Raw genomic sequence first — 17498 nt, 5'->3', positions numbered from 1 at the left:
TTGTTGCTGACAAACTTCTGCTCCACACTTCAGCCCAGTAGTTGACAGTAACGCGCAAATGAGGTAGTTTGCCAACCCACATTCACTCCTAAAGAGGAAGAAAGGAGACGACCACCAAAGAAGAACATGGCAGGCTCGTGTATGTGAAAAGAGGGCGGTATTGGAGTGTACAACACATCCTGTTTACTTGTGGTAACAAAATAAGGGTGTTATAAAAATTAGCTTACACTCCTATGAGGAAAATGTTGGAGTTCATTGCTTTGGATGACCAGCCATTTTTGCTCGCTGTGCACTTTATTTTTGGTAAGAGGGTCAAATTAGGTCTGCAGTATAATCTGTGCAAGTTTTATTTGTTTTTAAAAATGTAACCAAACAAAAGACTAGAACTGCCTTCATTTAGTAGTTTGGAAAAAATGTTTCTAAACTTTTCATTTCTATTTGCAAGAACGACCTCACATGCAGTTAAAACAAGTTTGTATTGTTTCACTGGTATTGCTGAAGCTCTTTCAACAAAATAAGATGGGAACATTGAAGGTGTATGCTGTCAGTTCTTAAAAAAAAAATCCTATCGGCCAAAATTGGAATCAGCAGGTCAGGCTTTTTAAAGGTCGATGATCAGAGAGAAAATTGTAATTGGTGCACCCCTAATGTTAACTAAAAACCTGTGAATTTACAGAGGCATGAATGCTGAATCCCAATTTTGCAGGGATCTGCTGTAGTATTATTATCATCATCATCATCATCATCATAAATGCTCACATTATGCATGTGGCATTTATTGAAATGTTTTACCTTGAATAATGATTTGGAGTGCATGACAAAGTGGAAAGGAAAATGTAGCTGTCTTTCAACTCATGGTTAGTTATTAAAAAATATACCGCAAATGAACTAATTAATTGATAAACTCAAATGAATTAAAACTACATCAAGTGGTTGCCGCCAGCCACAACTGTTGCCTCCAGCGTTTCATGCGTGAATTAGAGACTTGTAGGTATTTCATTTAATAAAAGGTGTTACTTGTAGCATTTACGGCAGGGGTCACCAATGTTTTTTCTTGTTAGAGCTACTTTTACTAAATGAAAACGGCCAAGAGCTACTCATTTTTGTAACAATTATTTTTATAGCCAGAACATTAAGAACATGCTGGTAGCCACAACTCACATTTGCTTTTCAGAATGCATTTCTTTTTAGTGTTATCACATTATTAACTGAAAAGCTGAAAGGAAAGCAGGCTTGAGGGCGCCTCGTGTGGTCGTGGGGGGCTCCCTGGTGCCCGCGGGCACCACGTTGGTGACCCCTGATTTACGGTATTATTATTGTCGTCGTTGTTATGATTATCATACAGTTACATTATCATTATTATTATTTAACTTTCTATTTGTTTACAACTATTCAAAGTTCAACCTAACATGCATTTGTTTCATTCTATGCCCCAGTTATGGCGGTATGCTGTCTGTCTATATGAGAATAAAGTATCCAAACCTGGTGACTGGAGCTCTGGCTGCCAGTGCTCCCATCCTGTCTGTTGCTGGGCTGGGGGACCCCGGACAGTTCTTTCGAGATGTCACAAGTGTAAGTTGGATGGATATACACTTTTTGTTGTGAGTCGTTCATTCATTTTCTGTCATCCAGGTCATGGGTTAGTTGGAACCAATCCCATCTGACTGTGGGCGAGTGGCCAGGTACACCCTGGCTTGTTGCCACTCAATCACATGAAAGCCATCACATGTTTGCCCTAGCGAAGGAGATGTGGTTCTTGGTCAGGGATGCCCAAACTTCCAAATCCTCCAATAAACATAGAAAGGAGATTATGCTTGGAGGGCAACTGTTTCTGCACTTATGCCACAAAAATTCTGTGCAGAGAGGTAAAGGCTTTTTAACATGCACAGTTTTACATTCAAAAAACAATGCCACAAACATGACATATGGAATGGAGAAGTCAACATTTAACATCGTTTTACCTGTAGTGGACACCCTTGGACAACAACCACATAACAGCAATTTGTTCAGCAAAAAAAAAAAAAAAATTGTGTTGCTGTCAAATTTGACGAATGTAAAATCCATAAAAGCCACACCACAAACGCACCACATGAAAGCATGACTCTGAATGTCTCATTCACATGAATGGGTTAACTTTTCTACCACCTCTTGGAGCAAGTTGGGGAATTCTCAAGTAGGTCCCTTGCAAATAATGGAATTAATGAAGCTAGCTGCTGTTGCGTGGCATCACGCAGGACACATCGGGGCCGAATAACACCACGACTGCTTCTCAGATGCGGGCAGTGGTGGTGTCACTGCATACATACTGTATGTGATGTACGTACTACTGTACGTATTTTCGTGCTCTAGTAAACAGTAGCCTACTTGACAAGGTGTAAATAAGTTGTGCGGAAGCGTGGACATTTTGTGCCGACACTTTGTGCGCGGTTGTGTGTCGTTTACATACTTCTGAAATGATGATGGTCATCTCATTACGTCATATATAATTCAGAGGTCTTGCATGCACCCTTGTCTCTGTACGGTCCATCGCATATCTCTTTTGTGCGGTCAGTGTGTTTGTAACGTGATGTATCTTTCTCTGGCAGCAGAAAACTGATATAAACAAAAGCTGTTGCTCTAAAAATGACGCCCGCGACAAGATTTCATCTTGCACATGTGATCCAAGATGCCGGCGTAAACATGCAAGCGCAAACCAAGGCAAAATTTTAGCTAACCGGGCCAGATGTTAACCGAGGTACCACTGTATATATTTTCAATGTATGTATAAATATGAGTATATATGTACATGTACTGTATATCAGGGTGCCCACACTTTTTCAGCATGCAACTTACAAGTCAAAATTATCTACCTTTTACTATAAAACATAACATTTATATCAAATCTAACTGGTAAACTTTGAAACTACTATACTAAATACAAAAGATGAATAATTTACATTCAGTTTCAAAGTGTACAGGTCATCAAAATAGTTGATATCATTCAATAATTCACAATTCAATTCAATGTGGCAATAAAGGTAATTATGTCCTGTTAGCATTTGCTGTAAGAAATTAAAAAAATAAAAATGACTACACAAAAGACAATGCAGCCGAATTCAAAACAAGATATTAAAAAGGTTTCAGCAATAGGCACATTTAATCATGAAATACTAGTTTCACAAGCAAGTGGAAAAACACGCATCTCTATAGTGGAGTTCAAGACGCTATCAAACAATTGACTTTTTTTCGACATAACTAGCCGCTACAAGTGAATGGATAACTTTTGTTATCTATACAGGCGTCTTACTGCTGAGTTAGTTTGTCCATAATCTGAATAACCCAACTCTGTGCTGCTTATTGAGTCATATGTTCTTTGCTGCAGAGGAGCAACAGCAAATCAGGAGGGGAGCTTAATGACAGCTGACTGATGTAATATGCCATCTACAGAGTGACATTTATGACGTGGGTACCACATGTGATCGACCCCCACTATCTTTACAGTCAACATAAACGGGCACCTTGTTCTTGGTGTTTTGAAAAAAATATATAATTTCACGCTCTTGCTGTACGGATGAAAGGCTGAAACAATAAAATATTTATGTCGACTGGATTTTCAATTTCTTCAGAATTTTAAATTGTAATTTTTATGATTTTTAAATTATCGTACGTGTTGAACTGTTTTAAAAGTCTTGACTCGAAGCTTTCCAGTGATATACGGGACATAACGGTAATGAAAATGCCCGTGTCACATGTACGGTATGTGTGTGGGTGAATCCAACAATGTTAGCATAGTATTTGTGATTTAAACACTTTTCTTTTGCTTGTGTTTTCACTTTCAACAGGATTTTGAGAACATTGTTCCTGAATGCAGGGATGCTGTAAAAGGAGCTTTCCATCAGCTTAAAGAATTAGGTGAACTGCAAGGTAAATGCTTGATATGTTCCCAGGCCTACTCCAGTAAAAATGGTACAAAGTAGTGGTTTTCAAAGTGTGAGGTGGAAGAATACTTCATAGGAAGTGCAGCCACTTGAAAAAAATAACACTCCCTGGGGGTGGGTCACACCCTCTTTTAAAACCCCTATTTTAAACAATTGAATTTGGTGTTTATGTCTAAATATGAAATCACACATCATTTTCTCTTGTTTACTTTATTAGATTACATGAAAATTCAGTCCGCATTCACCCTTTGTAAGCGTCCATCATCTGCTCAGGACATCCAGCAGCTAAATGGGCTGCTTAGGAACGCATTCACGCTGATGGCAATGTTGGACTATCCTTACAGCACTCACTTCATGGGCAACATGCCTGCCAACCCTGTCAAGGTATGACATGAACATTGTTTTATATTGTATTGTCCAGATTGTGGCCAAAAACATTGGCATCTTTGGCTTGGCAGTATTCAAATTCAAAAGTTCAATTCTTTGAAAAATTTAACTCTTTTGCTGTTCTTTTGATGATGACATGTACTGTAGAATGTTGACCAGTAGAGGAAGAAAAAATGGGGGGGGGGGGAATAATAATAATAATGTTGACCAGTAGAGGGCACTGCGGACTGCGGATAACAGTTGTACAGCACTACTAGGCTTGTTATTATCATGGTTCATGGTTTTAATCCTGAACATGCATGAGTCAAACAGTAGCACATCACATAGTACAATTCACAATTTTGCATGTCCAAAAAGGAGTAGGAAGAAGCAAAGCTTATTTAATCCTACCCCTCATCAGTTTCACATCAGTTGCAATACATTTATTCACCTCTTGTTCTTCCAAGTGTACTTTGTAGGTCTACATGACAATGTAGTGCAATCATAGCCAAGGTTTTTACTTACTAAAAGGAAGCTAGAGGCTTAATAATAACTGATAGAATATATCCACGACCCACAGAACAAAGCTGTGCTAGTAATGTCTTATGCTTGTTTTTAATATTTTACTTTTTATACGGCAGAGTGTCATTACAGCTTTAGTTCATCAGGAAGTGACGGTGGGCGTCCCGAGCAGGAGAGCTAGGCTCAGTGCTAGCTGTGAGTTTCGAGAGAGTTGGGAAGTGTGTTTATGTTGGCGTGGATGTAAAGTCCTGCAGTGTTCTCCGCTGTTAATAAAGCCATTAAAGTGCATCGGCGACGTGAGTCTCTCCTTCCCCACAACAAGCGGCATTACAGTATTGACCAGTGCACACCAGGAAATAAACGGTGTCATTTCTTACAGGCATTGGCTGGACAGCTATGTTGTGGGGCTTGTTTAACCTTTGCCTTGTGGGCAAGCAGGGAGGAGAGACGATGCTGAGAGATGTGTGTGTGTTCTGAGCTGCTGTCTGGTGGCCGCGTTCTTTTTTTTTTTTTTTTTTTTTTTCCCCCTGTCCTGTCCAGCCTTTAAAGCAGATAGAATTGTAGATCTAAATGCCGTCAAGTGCTCAACAGATTTACTCTGCCAGGGAGAAGTGTGATATACACTTCCCCTGTCATACAAAATTTATTTGACTTTGATGCTTGTTATAAAGCAAATTTGGAGCGACCGGACCGGAGCAGGAGGGGACAGAGAAGAAGAGAAAACGAAACCGGGGGGGGGGACAACAAAAAAAAAAGAGAGACAAGGACAACAGCAGCAAGAACAACAATTGTGATAGAACAACAGAAATATACAGGACGACATCAGCAAATAAATGTCTGTGACAACTATAAAGACGAACAAGGACATAAGGACAAAACAATATCAACAACCACAATGACAAAGCTGTCAATGACAATCACACATAATAGCAGTCATGAAATGATGAACTATGATAGTGATCACAATGACAATACTGCATTGAAACAGTCACACATAATAGCAGTCATGAAATGATGAACTATGATAGTGATCACAATGATAATACTGCATTGAAACAGTCACACATAATTGTAGTAATGAAATGATTATCCATGATAGTGAACAGAATGAAAATTACTGTAATGCACATCATTGTAAAAAGAAAAAAAAAACAAAAAATAAAAACTATAGTCATACTGCTGATATCACCGTCGCTGTAATAAAACCAACAACATAATAACACCCTGGATAACTCAGTGAGTAATGTGGGGAAATACATATGTACTGTGAGTGTGCATATGTACAGGTATCTCTGTATGTGAGGAAGACTTCATATATATAAAGGTGCAAGAATGTGTGGGCGTGTAATTGTCACTGAGAATGCATGAAAGGAAAGGGGCCGCCTTCCACCTCCCAGAGAGCCCCGCCCCAAATAGCCAGGCCGGGCCCCGGCCGCCAGAAGGCCACCAGGCCCACAGGGGCAGGCAGCACAAAGTTCAGTCCCCCAAGAGCCAGCCCAGAGAGCCCCCCCCCCGGGAAGACCAGCAAGAGGCCGAAGAGAGGTAATCCCAGCCAAGGACAGGGCGCCGGCGGGCCGGAGGACTGCCAACCCCTGAGACCAGCGAGAGATCACACCCCACAAAGGCAGACGGGTAGCGGGGGCCACAAACCAGCAGGCCCAGAGACGCCTCCACAACCGGAAAGAAGCCCGCCCGCGCCGGAAGCGCCAGATCCCACCCACCGCCACCCCCACCCCCAGGGAGCGGAGCCCGGCCCGCCCCGGGCCAACCCCCGCCCGACCCCCGACACAGGGCCGCCCCGCCAAGGGATGCAGGAGGCACACCCTCCACCCACCCGGCGGAGGCACGGGCGGCAGAGATGTATCACCCAGCACCCGACCCCACGGAGCAAACCCCTGTATGCCCCCCCCCCCAAAATTAAATTACTAAAATAAATAAATAAATAAAAGTACACACACGCACGCACATACACACTCCTACGCACCCACACGCACGTACATACACACTCCTACGCACATACACACCCCTACGCGCACGCACATACACACTCCTACGCACTCAAGCACGCACGCACGCACACCCGGAAGCCCCACCCTATCCCCCGTTGGTAACCCTAGGAGCAGCGGAGCCGGGGACCCCGGGGTCCCAGACATACGATCCAGAACCCAGGCGCGGAGAGCGCGGACCGCCGGGGAGCAGGAAGACACCAGGCCACACCCTCCCAACGGTAGGACGCCGCCAGCGAGGAGGAAAGCGGGAAACTGAGCAGGCAGGCGGGAAAACGGGTGAACAGCCAGGCGAAACACCACACAGCGCCAACCGACACCCGCGGGCCAGCAAACCCCGAAGAGGGAGCGGGAGCACCACACCCCAAGCCGCAGGGAGGCCAAGCACCAGAGCCGAGAAGGCGAGACCAGCAGCAGACCAGCCAACGGCCCCCACAAACCACCAGAAGCCAGACCAGCCACATGCCACCAGAGCCGACAGCGCACCACCCGCGCACCGGAGCCCCACCCCCGACAAGCCCACAGACAGACCGGGGGAGGCGAGGACACAGACAGCGGCCCGGCAGAGCACAAAGCGCAACGGCGACAAACGCCCAAGCGCCCGGCAGAGCACAACCCCCCCCAGCGGGCCTGGCCCCAGGGCACCCGCCCACCCACCCCGCCACCCAGGCCCACAGTACCCGCAAGCATGACCAAGCCCCAACCCACCAGCTGGCCCGGCGCCCCAGCAGCCGCCACAGCGCAGCAACCACCAGCCGCCGCGGCGGCACACGGGCCACCCGCAGCACCGGCACCGTCCCCCGGAGACCGCCAAACCCGCCCCAAGAGCGCAGAGGTGCCCGCAGCACGTGTCAGTCAAGGGGAATCACCGCAAGCCGCCCCCCCCCCGGCGCAAGCCCCGGCATCAACAGGCTGGTGGCCACGTTCAAAGTATTCATTTTGTTTGTCTTCAGTCATTCAGAGGTGACTTGCTGTTGTGTTTTATCCACCAACACCAGTCCAATCCAGGAGACAGCAAGACATCCAAAGACTGATCAGAGAGAGAAGGCAGCTGAGAAAGCAGTGGAAGAAGGCCTCTGATGCAGCCAGAAATGGTTTCACATTACTTCAGAGAGACATCAAATTTTGGTTGGCGACCTTAGGAAGAGCAGAGAACTTGAGGAAACTGCGAAAGAGGAAGGAACACACAAGAACACGGTTCTATATAAAAAAAAAAAAAGCTGAACCCTCAAAACTCCAATGCAAGAACTGGAAGAACATTTGGAAAAGGCCCACCATGAAAAGGCACGAACCACTAGTCATCCCACATGATATCCCACCTGTTCAACCTCCAGAATTACATCTGGAGACTGGCCCTCCAAAATGGAAGGAAGTGGAGAACATAATACAAGATCAGCTTCAACCCGTGGACTGAATAGAGTGCCGTATATGCAGCACATATTAGTCAATTCCGGCCAATCTGCCTTCTCGACGTTGAAGGGAAAATCTTTTTCAGCGTGATAGCACAGAGACTGTCCACCTACCTGGAGAAGAACAAGTACATTGATACGTCTATACAGAAGGCCAGTATCCCAGCGTTGCTTGGAGCATACCAGTATGATCTGGCACCAGGTCCAAACTGCTAAGAAGGACAAAATAGACCTCCATGTAACCTTCCTCGACTTGGCTAATGCCTTTGGATCAGTTCCCCACAACCTTCTCTGGGAACCCTTCAGCTTCTTCCATGTCCATTATCCATCACTGCTCTAGTGAAAGCCTACTTTGATGGCCTGCATTACTTTACAACAGCCGACTACACAACATCATGGCAGCGTAGGCATTATGGCAGGCTGCACAGTCTTACCCCTGGCATTCACAATGGTCATGGAAATATCATCAGGGCCTCTAGATGGGTGGTGGGAGGTGAGCAAACAAAAAGCGGAACCCGCCTTCCACCTATCTGAGCATTCATGCATGACATGACCACGCTGACCACTGATGTTATGTTCTTTTTCTGAAATGCAGCATTACTTTTACGCCAGATGTAATGGGACACACACCTTCCAAAAAGTTCAACTTTTGTCTCGTCAGACCACACAGTATTTTCTCAAAGGTCTTGGGGATCATCAAGATGTTTTCTGACAACATTGAGAAGAGCCTTAATGTTCTTTTTGTTCAGCAGTTGTTTTTGTTTTGGAACTCTGCCATGTAGGCCGTTGTTGCCCAGTGTCTTTCTTATGGGGGATTCATGAACACTGACCTTAACTGAGGCCTGCAGTTCTTTGGATGTTGTTGTGAGGTCTTTTGTGATGAGTTGTCGGGGTAATTTTGGTTTGCTGGCGGAAGGTTCACCACTGTTCCATGTTTTTGCCATTTGTGGATAATGGCTCTCACTGTGGTTCGCTGGAGTCCCAAAGCTTTAGAAACGGCTTTATAACTACGGACAAAAACATTTACACATACAACACACACACTTCCAGTTGAGTTAAACCTTTCTACCTCTTTTGTTTAAAACTTATTTTGGTTTAAAGAATTAAGTTTAGCACTATGTTGACACTAGATTTGGTATTATGGCTAATGTTTAGTTCCGTTGTTGGTTTAGTACTCAGTTGCAACCTTTTGTTCAGTTCGTGTTAGTTCTTGATCAGTTTTCTATTTAACTACTTGGTTGGAATTAAACCAAGTTTAGTTCTATCCTGGTTCCCTTCAAGTTATTTTTTGGAATTTTACATTTGTTAGTTTGTTTACAAACATACAAAACAACTTATTGCAAAAATAACCCTTTTACAATAATTGAGGACAATACCAAATATAATAAAATGTACAAAACTCTGAATAATTCAGCAAAAGACTGAATAACCAGAATAAGTCTCTTTCTTTCTTTTCTATTTGTTAGTCCTTTGATTGTCTATAACAATCCAGCAGTTATCCTTGGTCCACTGCAGTTTTGCAGAAAGAATGGATAATCCTACCAGTTGTAGTACCATGCACCGGTCAGCAGAGGGCTTGTTGCTCCTGAACTGGTCCTGGCGCATGCAGTTCACAGGTTCCGTGGGTGGCTCCATCTCAAGCACATGTGCTCCAGCACATGTTCTCTTATGTCGATCTATCTCGATAGTTCTTCAAACCCAATCTAATTGGCCTATCATAAACAACATGAAATATGCATAAATACATCAAATAAACCAGTGGGTAGTGTTACAATAAAGAACAGTCACTTTTGTCTCTTAATTAGTGCTCGTTAACAAGTGGTCGCCGAAATGACGGAAGGAACAATACACTTGCAACAGTATAATGTTAACAATTGAAAATACACCATAAACTTCACCACAAAACATAACCACTATATTATCTCACATCACTTTCAAACGAAATAAAATACATTTCTTTCACTCACCAAGTCCCGTTCGAGAAAATAAAACATCTCCAAAACAGGAACACGGTGGAAAATCAAAAATACCTTCTTTGCACTTTCAGACAACAAAAATAGTATTTAGACACGTTTTCATATTTTTCTGGAAAGTTTCCTGCTCTTCTCCTTCTGCTGCGCACTATGTGCTGACTGTGTAATGTTCTCCCTCCTCTGCACAGGAAATGAAGCTAGTCACATGGGTTACGTAGCAACGTACCCTTTCAAAATGAAAGTCACATTTCCGTAATTCAAACGTAAATTACAATAACTAATGAATTTACATTCTTTTCACATTTGAACAGGTTTTAAACAACATAGATTATTATACACATATTTACAGATTATATAACCATATTGTGTCATTGTTTCTTTATACAAAGTATTTATTGCTGTTTTTATTAACATGCTTTTACTTTTGAGCATCCAGTTAACCTGGGTTATGTTAAGCAGGCCTATTAAGTCTTCATAAACTGTAATCACACGCTCTGTCCGAGTTGTATAATTTAGCTTTCCATTTAGCTTTACACTGTATCTCTCCAGCGTCTAACTCTTCCTGTGTTGGTCCCATTAGCTCTAACGCTGCCTCTGTTGGTCCAATTAGCAGTGTCACAGTGCCCTCTACTGGTCAAGCATGTACAGTCGCAGTATAAATACTGATTGAGTGACTACAAGGCAAAATAAAATAAAATATAGACCAGTCGGCTTGTGTTCGTATCCGCGAATGTTTGCTAGTCGGGTGTTTGTAAGTTGGGGACCTAGTGTACAGTCAAACCTGCCTATAGCGGCCACTGAAAAATCCCCCGCAGAAAATTTGCGTGTTATAGACCCTGTGTATAGCGGTCACCTGTCTAACGCGGCCAGTGGCCACCCGTTTTGTATCCCTTGGTCAATATCTGACCGTATATAGCGGCCAAATTAACAACTCAAGTAGAAGCTTCATGCACAAAAAAGTTTCGTTTTTTTAATCAATGAAGCTGTCGTGTGTAGACTTTAATTACTGAGTCCTAGCTCAGTCACAATCATTCACAAGATCCACACAAACTGTCAGTTGTTCCACATAAAAAAAGCCGTCTTCTTTGGAGCTTGTTGCAGACAGTGACACCGTTTATTTCCTGGTGTGAGACAATGTGCACTGATCAATACTGTAATGCCGCTTGTTGTGGGGAAGGAGAGACTCACGTCGCCGATGCACTTTAATCGCTTTATTAACAGCGGAGAACACTGCAGGACTTTACATCCACGCCAACATAAACACACTTCCCAACTCTCTCGACACTCACAGCTAGCACTGAGCCTAGCTCTCCTGCTCGTGACGTCGCACCGTCAATTCTCGTCACTTCCTGATGAACTAAAGCTGTAATGACACTCTGCCATATATATAGTAGCACAGCTTTGTTCTGTGGGTGGTGTAGAATAACAAGCCTAGTTGTTCTTTATAACTTTTATCCGCAGTCCCACAGTGCCCTCTACTGGTCAACATGTAACAGTATAATTATACTGTATGTATCTGCAAGCACAACAAGCTTCTAATCACAGACATGTTAATATGTGCGTGCACAAATTCAAAATGGCCACCAACCTGTCTATAACAGCCACCTGCCTATAGCAGCCACTTTTGCCATTTTCCTTTTGTGGCCGCTATAGACAGGTTTGACTGTATGTATATATACTGCTCAAAAAATTAGAGGAACACTTGGAAAACACATCAGATCTAAACTGGGGGGAAAATGATCTTGAATATCTTTCCTGATAATAAGTGGGTGATGTATTAGTAACAAAATGATGCCACATAATTTGATAAAAATGAAAATGATCACCCTATAGAGGGGGGAAATCAAAGACACCCCAAAAATGAAAGTGAAAAAATGATGCAGCACACTGGTCCATTTTGCTAAAATGTCATTGTAGCAACTCAAAATGATTCTCAGTAGTTTGTGTGGCCCCCACGTGCTTGTACGCATGCCTGACAACGTGGGAGCATGCTCCTAATGAGACTACGGATGGTGTGCTGGGGGTTCTCCTCCCAGATCTGGACCAGGGCATCAATGAGCTCCTGGACAGTCTGAGGAGCAACCTGGCGGCGCCGGATGGACCTAAACATAATGTCCCAGAGGTGTTCTATTGGGTTTAGGTCAGGTGAACGTGGGGGCCAGTCAATGGTATCAATTCCTTCATCCTCCAGGAACTACCTGCATACACTAGCCACATGAGGTCGGGCATTGTGGTGGACCAGGAGGAACCCAGGTCCCACTGCACCAGCATAGGTTCTGACAATGGGTCCAAGGATTTCATCCCGATACCTAATAGCAGTCAGGGTGCCGTTATCTAACCTGTAGAGGTCTGTGCATCCTTCCAGGGATATGCCTCCCCAGACCATCACTGACCCACCACCAAACCGGTCATGCTGAATGATGTTGCAGGCAGCATAACGTTCTCCACGGCATCTCCAGACCCTTTCACGTCTGTCGCATGTGCTCAGGTTGAACTTGCTCTCATCAGTGAAGAGCACAGGGCACCAGTGGTGTAGTTGCCAATTCTGGTGGTCTATGGCAAATGCCAATTGAGCTCTACGGTGCTGGGCAGGGAGCACAGGGCCCACTACAGGACGTCGGGCCCTCAGGCCACCCTCATGAAGCCTGTTTCTGATTGTTTGGTCAGAAACATATAACATATGACATCTACGTATATAAAAAATAAATTAAAATTGGAATGTTTGGTATGAATAATTAGGGCCTTGAATATGTTTAAAAAATCATAACAACAGATTTTTTGTGGAATGCACATTTTTTTGACAATGGCAATTTTCTGTTGATTACCCCTGAAACGCGATTTTTTTGTCCAGACATTGGCAGACCCTTGGAAGTGCGATAACTAAGTCATTTATGAATACTTTTTTACTTTCGACCACTCAAAATGTTCAGTGGCATCAGACCTATCCATACATATATACTTTTTATTTATTTATTTCCTCCTCCACACCTCCACAGTTCAGTCACAATAGGTGACATCTTCAGTTTCATGATGTCGCTGTGGCCTCCGTAGCTTGTCATCAAATCGCAACATCCTATTTATATGCACAAATCTGGTATGCCCCATTGCCTCTGCATATGCGACCTGTTTTCTTGTTCCACAGGCTGCTTGTTGTCTCATGTCTTGATTTATACATGTATAATCCAGACAGGATCAAAAGCCCTAAATAGGTCCTCATCTCTTGCGTGGTCATCGCCATCCACCCAGTCCTCGTACGGTTTCCTTGTAAATTTGTCATCTCAACAATCAGAGTGATCATGTCCTCAGTAAAAAACAAATTGAAAGCCAACTCGGGGCTGCTGATCCTGGCTGTGGCGTAGCATGTTGGACCCGGCAATGGAATGGCCGGGGGTTGTAATGTCTGGCAACATCGTGAGTAGCTGACCACATTAATTTGCCATTTTTTGATCTCCAATTCTTCGACACATCAACTACCTCCTCGCTCTGCTCGCCCTCCTCCTCCTCCTTGTCGTCATCATCCGGACTTTCGTGCTTCTCCAACTCATCTTCCGACTCATCGGACCGAAAGTCAGGGATAAAATCCTGATCAGAGGCATCGGAAGATGCCTCTGATGGAGTGGAAAAATCCTCTCCATGCTCCATGACCAATCCTCAAACTTCTTTGGCTGTGAAGCATCGCTTCATTGTTATCGTTGTACATGCGAAAGCTGTTTTACAAGGGAGAGCTGTATTAGGAAATGCTGAGCAAAGTTTTCTAAAGTCACTCAAAACACCGCTATCCAATAGGAAGAGGGAGGGGGGAGGGTCAGATTCAAACGCTGGACCAATAGATTTGAATTAGCAACATCAAACAACAATCCCAGCATTCCCCCAAGCAGATCAGCCATTTGAAGTTGACGCACCTGCAGATTCTGCACACACAAACGCGCATACTCAAATGCACAAATTGCAAATAACACTTTATTTTGCAAAATAACTTCACCCAGCAATGCACACACACACACACACACACACCTATTCTAGCAATCCGGACAGTTTTCATGACATTCATTTTGCACGATTGTGCGCTCATTGCAAAGAAGCAAAACTCATTAGTTAGTCTGTGTCGGCACCCAGTGGATTGTGGGTGTAAACATTTTCAACACACAATTTTCACTTTCTCCTGTTTTTCGACTCGCCACTGAATGGACTGAAGCGGAAATCACGGGAAATGCACATATAACACACTTATAACACATGAGGTTTACAGTCCATCAACAATTATAAATTATAATGGGAGTCTATCTGCCAAAACTCGGATTTTAATGGCATTCCATAGTTTTATTATATAGCTCAGAGCTGCAACACTTTACAAATGTCAGCATGGTGCCATTTTTTATTTTTTCATCTATTGCCAACCTGGGAGACCTTGAATCACCAAATTCCCCAAATGCTTTTCTCTTTGAAACAAATCCCATTTGCCAGAAAATGGACACAAAACGCCACAAGGGTGTTAAACAGCGCCCGATAGCACTGTTGTTCTTGTATTGTGGTATTTTTTGTTTGTGACTTGTGTTTTTGTGTGTGCTTTATATTGTGCTTCATTGTGAGTGAATTTTTATGGGCCGTGTTGATAGACAAATTTTTGTTCTGTAGAACAGACAAAGTTCTATAAAGTTCTATTCTACACACAAAATATATATATACAGTGACGTGAAAAAGTGTTTATAGATGTGTTTCCTGCTGAAAAAAAATTATATTTTCAGAGAAAAAATAAATCAATAAATTTTTTTTTTTTTTACCTAACATCATCGAATTTGCTGGGTTGCAAATGCTGAATGGCAAATGTGTGGAGGTCAGCTGCGTACACACTACCAGTCAAACGTTTAGACACAAAATGACTAACTTTATGTACGAAGAAACCAAATCAATCAACAACTGGATGTGGCCCTCTGTGAACACGTATTTCTAGTTTTAGCTAAACCTATGAAGTATATTTTTCATCAAACTTTGACTATTGGCAGGTTGCTTGTGACACCATGCTTCGTGGAGCTGACCTTTTGGCCAACTTGAGGGATAGTGCAGGTACACTGAATAAATCATGTTCATTTCTTCATCGATGGGTATCTAAGGCTATGCCATTGAAGTGGTGGTACTTTATGCTGTGAACAGTACGTGACCAACTGCTAAAACTGTTTTTTATGGTGAATTCTACAGGGATTGTGTATAACTCAAGTGGCGTGCTGACTTGTTTCGATCTGAACAGCTTGTTTGTTAAGTGTGCTGATCCCACTGGCTGCGGACTTGGCTTTAACAGCCTGGCGTGGGACTACCAGGTATTTCCCCCCATCAATACACACACACACACACACACACACACACACACACACACACACACACTGTATAGCTTTGGATTGCAAACACAGGGATTTGGAAAATTTTGAGAACATTTTGAAAAAAATTTGAAAATTTTTACTCAAAATTGACAAAGAATTATTAGAAATGGATGTATGATTTTTTTCTATTTTAATTTTTTATAAAAATTCTGATCCCTGTGTAATATATTTTTTGCCCTCCGAATTATACCTAAAACGATTTATTACGTATTTATTATCTTATCATACGTGTTGCTGAAGGTTCCAGAATGTCTTTTGACTTGACAAGTCCGAGCCCTATTAACTTCTTGTTTATGATCATGATTGACGACAGCTGGTAGTGGCTTTTTGGCTAGATAAAATCATTTGTCTGACAGCGTTCATTAGATAGAATAATACTCAGTGGACAATGGAGAAGTACAAGGAATTCAGCGATGATCTAAGGAGATTTACGTCATTTGGAGAAGACTTTTGGAGCAATTTCTAAATAGCACCTACCAGACGCGGGGGGGCACTCCATATTCGCAGAAACCACCATACACAGCACTGAACATAGACACACCTGTAAACGTTATAGCCAGAGACAAGCACGAACCCCTGGTGGGCAACCCACCAAGTGCCAGAGAGGAATCCCTGCTTGAGGGACGTGTTGCCATTAATATTTTTCAAGTAGTGGTGGTTTTTTTTTAAATATTTTTTATGATGGTGCAAAGAAAGGGCAGGTCAGAAATATTTCCTTCCAACTAGTTCTGCAGAACAGGACAGTTGGGAAATAATATAGAGAGCTGATACTGTATAATTGTCCCTTTGTTTGCAACCATAACTAAGATATGGCCCACCTTGAAAATGAGTGTTTTGAGTCAAATTTTTTGATGGCAATCTTGTGTATTGAGTTACTACTGTACACCCTACTAACATTTGCTGTCCTTTGCATTGCGTGCTTGCAGGCGTGCACAGAAATAAATCTCTGTTATGAGAGCAACAACATCACAGACATGTTTCCTGCAATGACCTTTTCCGAAACAGAACGCATGGAATACTGCTCCAAACGCTGGGGTGTGATCCCGCGGCCAGACTGGCTCAAAATTCAGTTTTGGGGGAATGGTGAGAGCTGAAATATACACACAACACGTTATTATTCTGTTGCATTCAGAGATGTGAGCTAAAAAAAAATATGCTGATGAGGTACTGTAGGTACTGTGTGTACCAATATATACTGTACTGTATATATTGGAACATAACCAAAATACCCAGAAAATATTTTCTTAGTTGATTGACACTTAGCCAGGAGTTGATTGATTTACAGTAGCGAATGGTGAAAATTCATACGCACTTAAAGTCTGTAATTAATTGATCAAATTAATCTCTCTGTAATCTCACCTAAAAATTGCTGAGAAAAGCCCCCACCTTGAGGTATTTTCATTTAAATTTATTACATTATTGTGGCGGCCGCACGGTGGTCTAGTGGTTAGCATGTTGGCCACAGTCACAGTGTGAAGATCAGGAAGATCTGGGTTCGATTCTCCATTGGGCATTTCTGTGTGGAGTTTGCATGTTCTCCCCGTGCGTGTGTGGGTTTTCTCCGGGTACTCCGGTTTCCTCCCACATTCCAAAAACATGCATGTTAGGTTAATTGGAGACTCTAAATTGTCCATAGGTATGAATGTGAGTGTGAATGGTTGTTTGTCTATATGTGCCCTGCGATTGGCTGGCAACCAATCCAGGGTGTACCCCGCTTGTCGCCCCAAGTCAGCTGGGATAGGCTCCAGCATGCCCCCGCGACCCTAATGAGGAGAAGCGGCATAGAAAATGGGTGGATGGACATTATTGTGGCTTGAACAGATGCAGTGCTAGCTATTTACATTCCGCTGTATTTGAGGCTAGTCCCAATTGCTGCCTGCAATTTTAGTTTGGTTCACCAGGGGGGAATATTGCTGTCAATCTCCAAATA

General features: G+C 43.1%; 1 protein-coding gene across 7 annotated transcripts in view; it reads left to right on the top strand.

Moving 5' to 3' along the window:
- dpp7 (dipeptidyl-peptidase 7) overlaps window positions 1–17498 on the top strand; it is a 32795-nt gene that overhangs the window by 8853 nt on the left and 6444 nt on the right. For all 7 annotated transcript variants that reach the window (XR_008569976.1, XR_008569975.1, XR_008569977.1 and 4 more), the window contains exons 5-10: window positions 1437–1572; window positions 3822–3903; window positions 4135–4301; window positions 15197–15257; window positions 15390–15508; window positions 16495–16651. Coding sequence is in view for 4 of the 7 variants with exons in the window: in XM_054772791.1 (XP_054628766.1) it covers window positions 1437–1572; window positions 3822–3903; window positions 4135–4301; window positions 15197–15257; window positions 15390–15508; window positions 16495–16651 (722 nt within the window). In the remaining 3 variants the exon portion in view is untranslated. The remainder of the gene's footprint in view (window positions 1–1436; window positions 1573–3821; window positions 3904–4134; window positions 4302–15196; window positions 15258–15389; window positions 15509–16494; window positions 16652–17498) is intronic.

The sequence above is a fragment of the Dunckerocampus dactyliophorus genome, chromosome 4 (assembly GCF_027744805.1).
Source record: "Dunckerocampus dactyliophorus isolate RoL2022-P2 chromosome 4, RoL_Ddac_1.1, whole genome shotgun sequence".
NCBI classification, from domain to species: domain Eukaryota; kingdom Metazoa; phylum Chordata; class Actinopteri; order Syngnathiformes; family Syngnathidae; genus Dunckerocampus; species Dunckerocampus dactyliophorus.
This window is presented reverse-complemented; position numbering and strand designations above follow the sequence as displayed.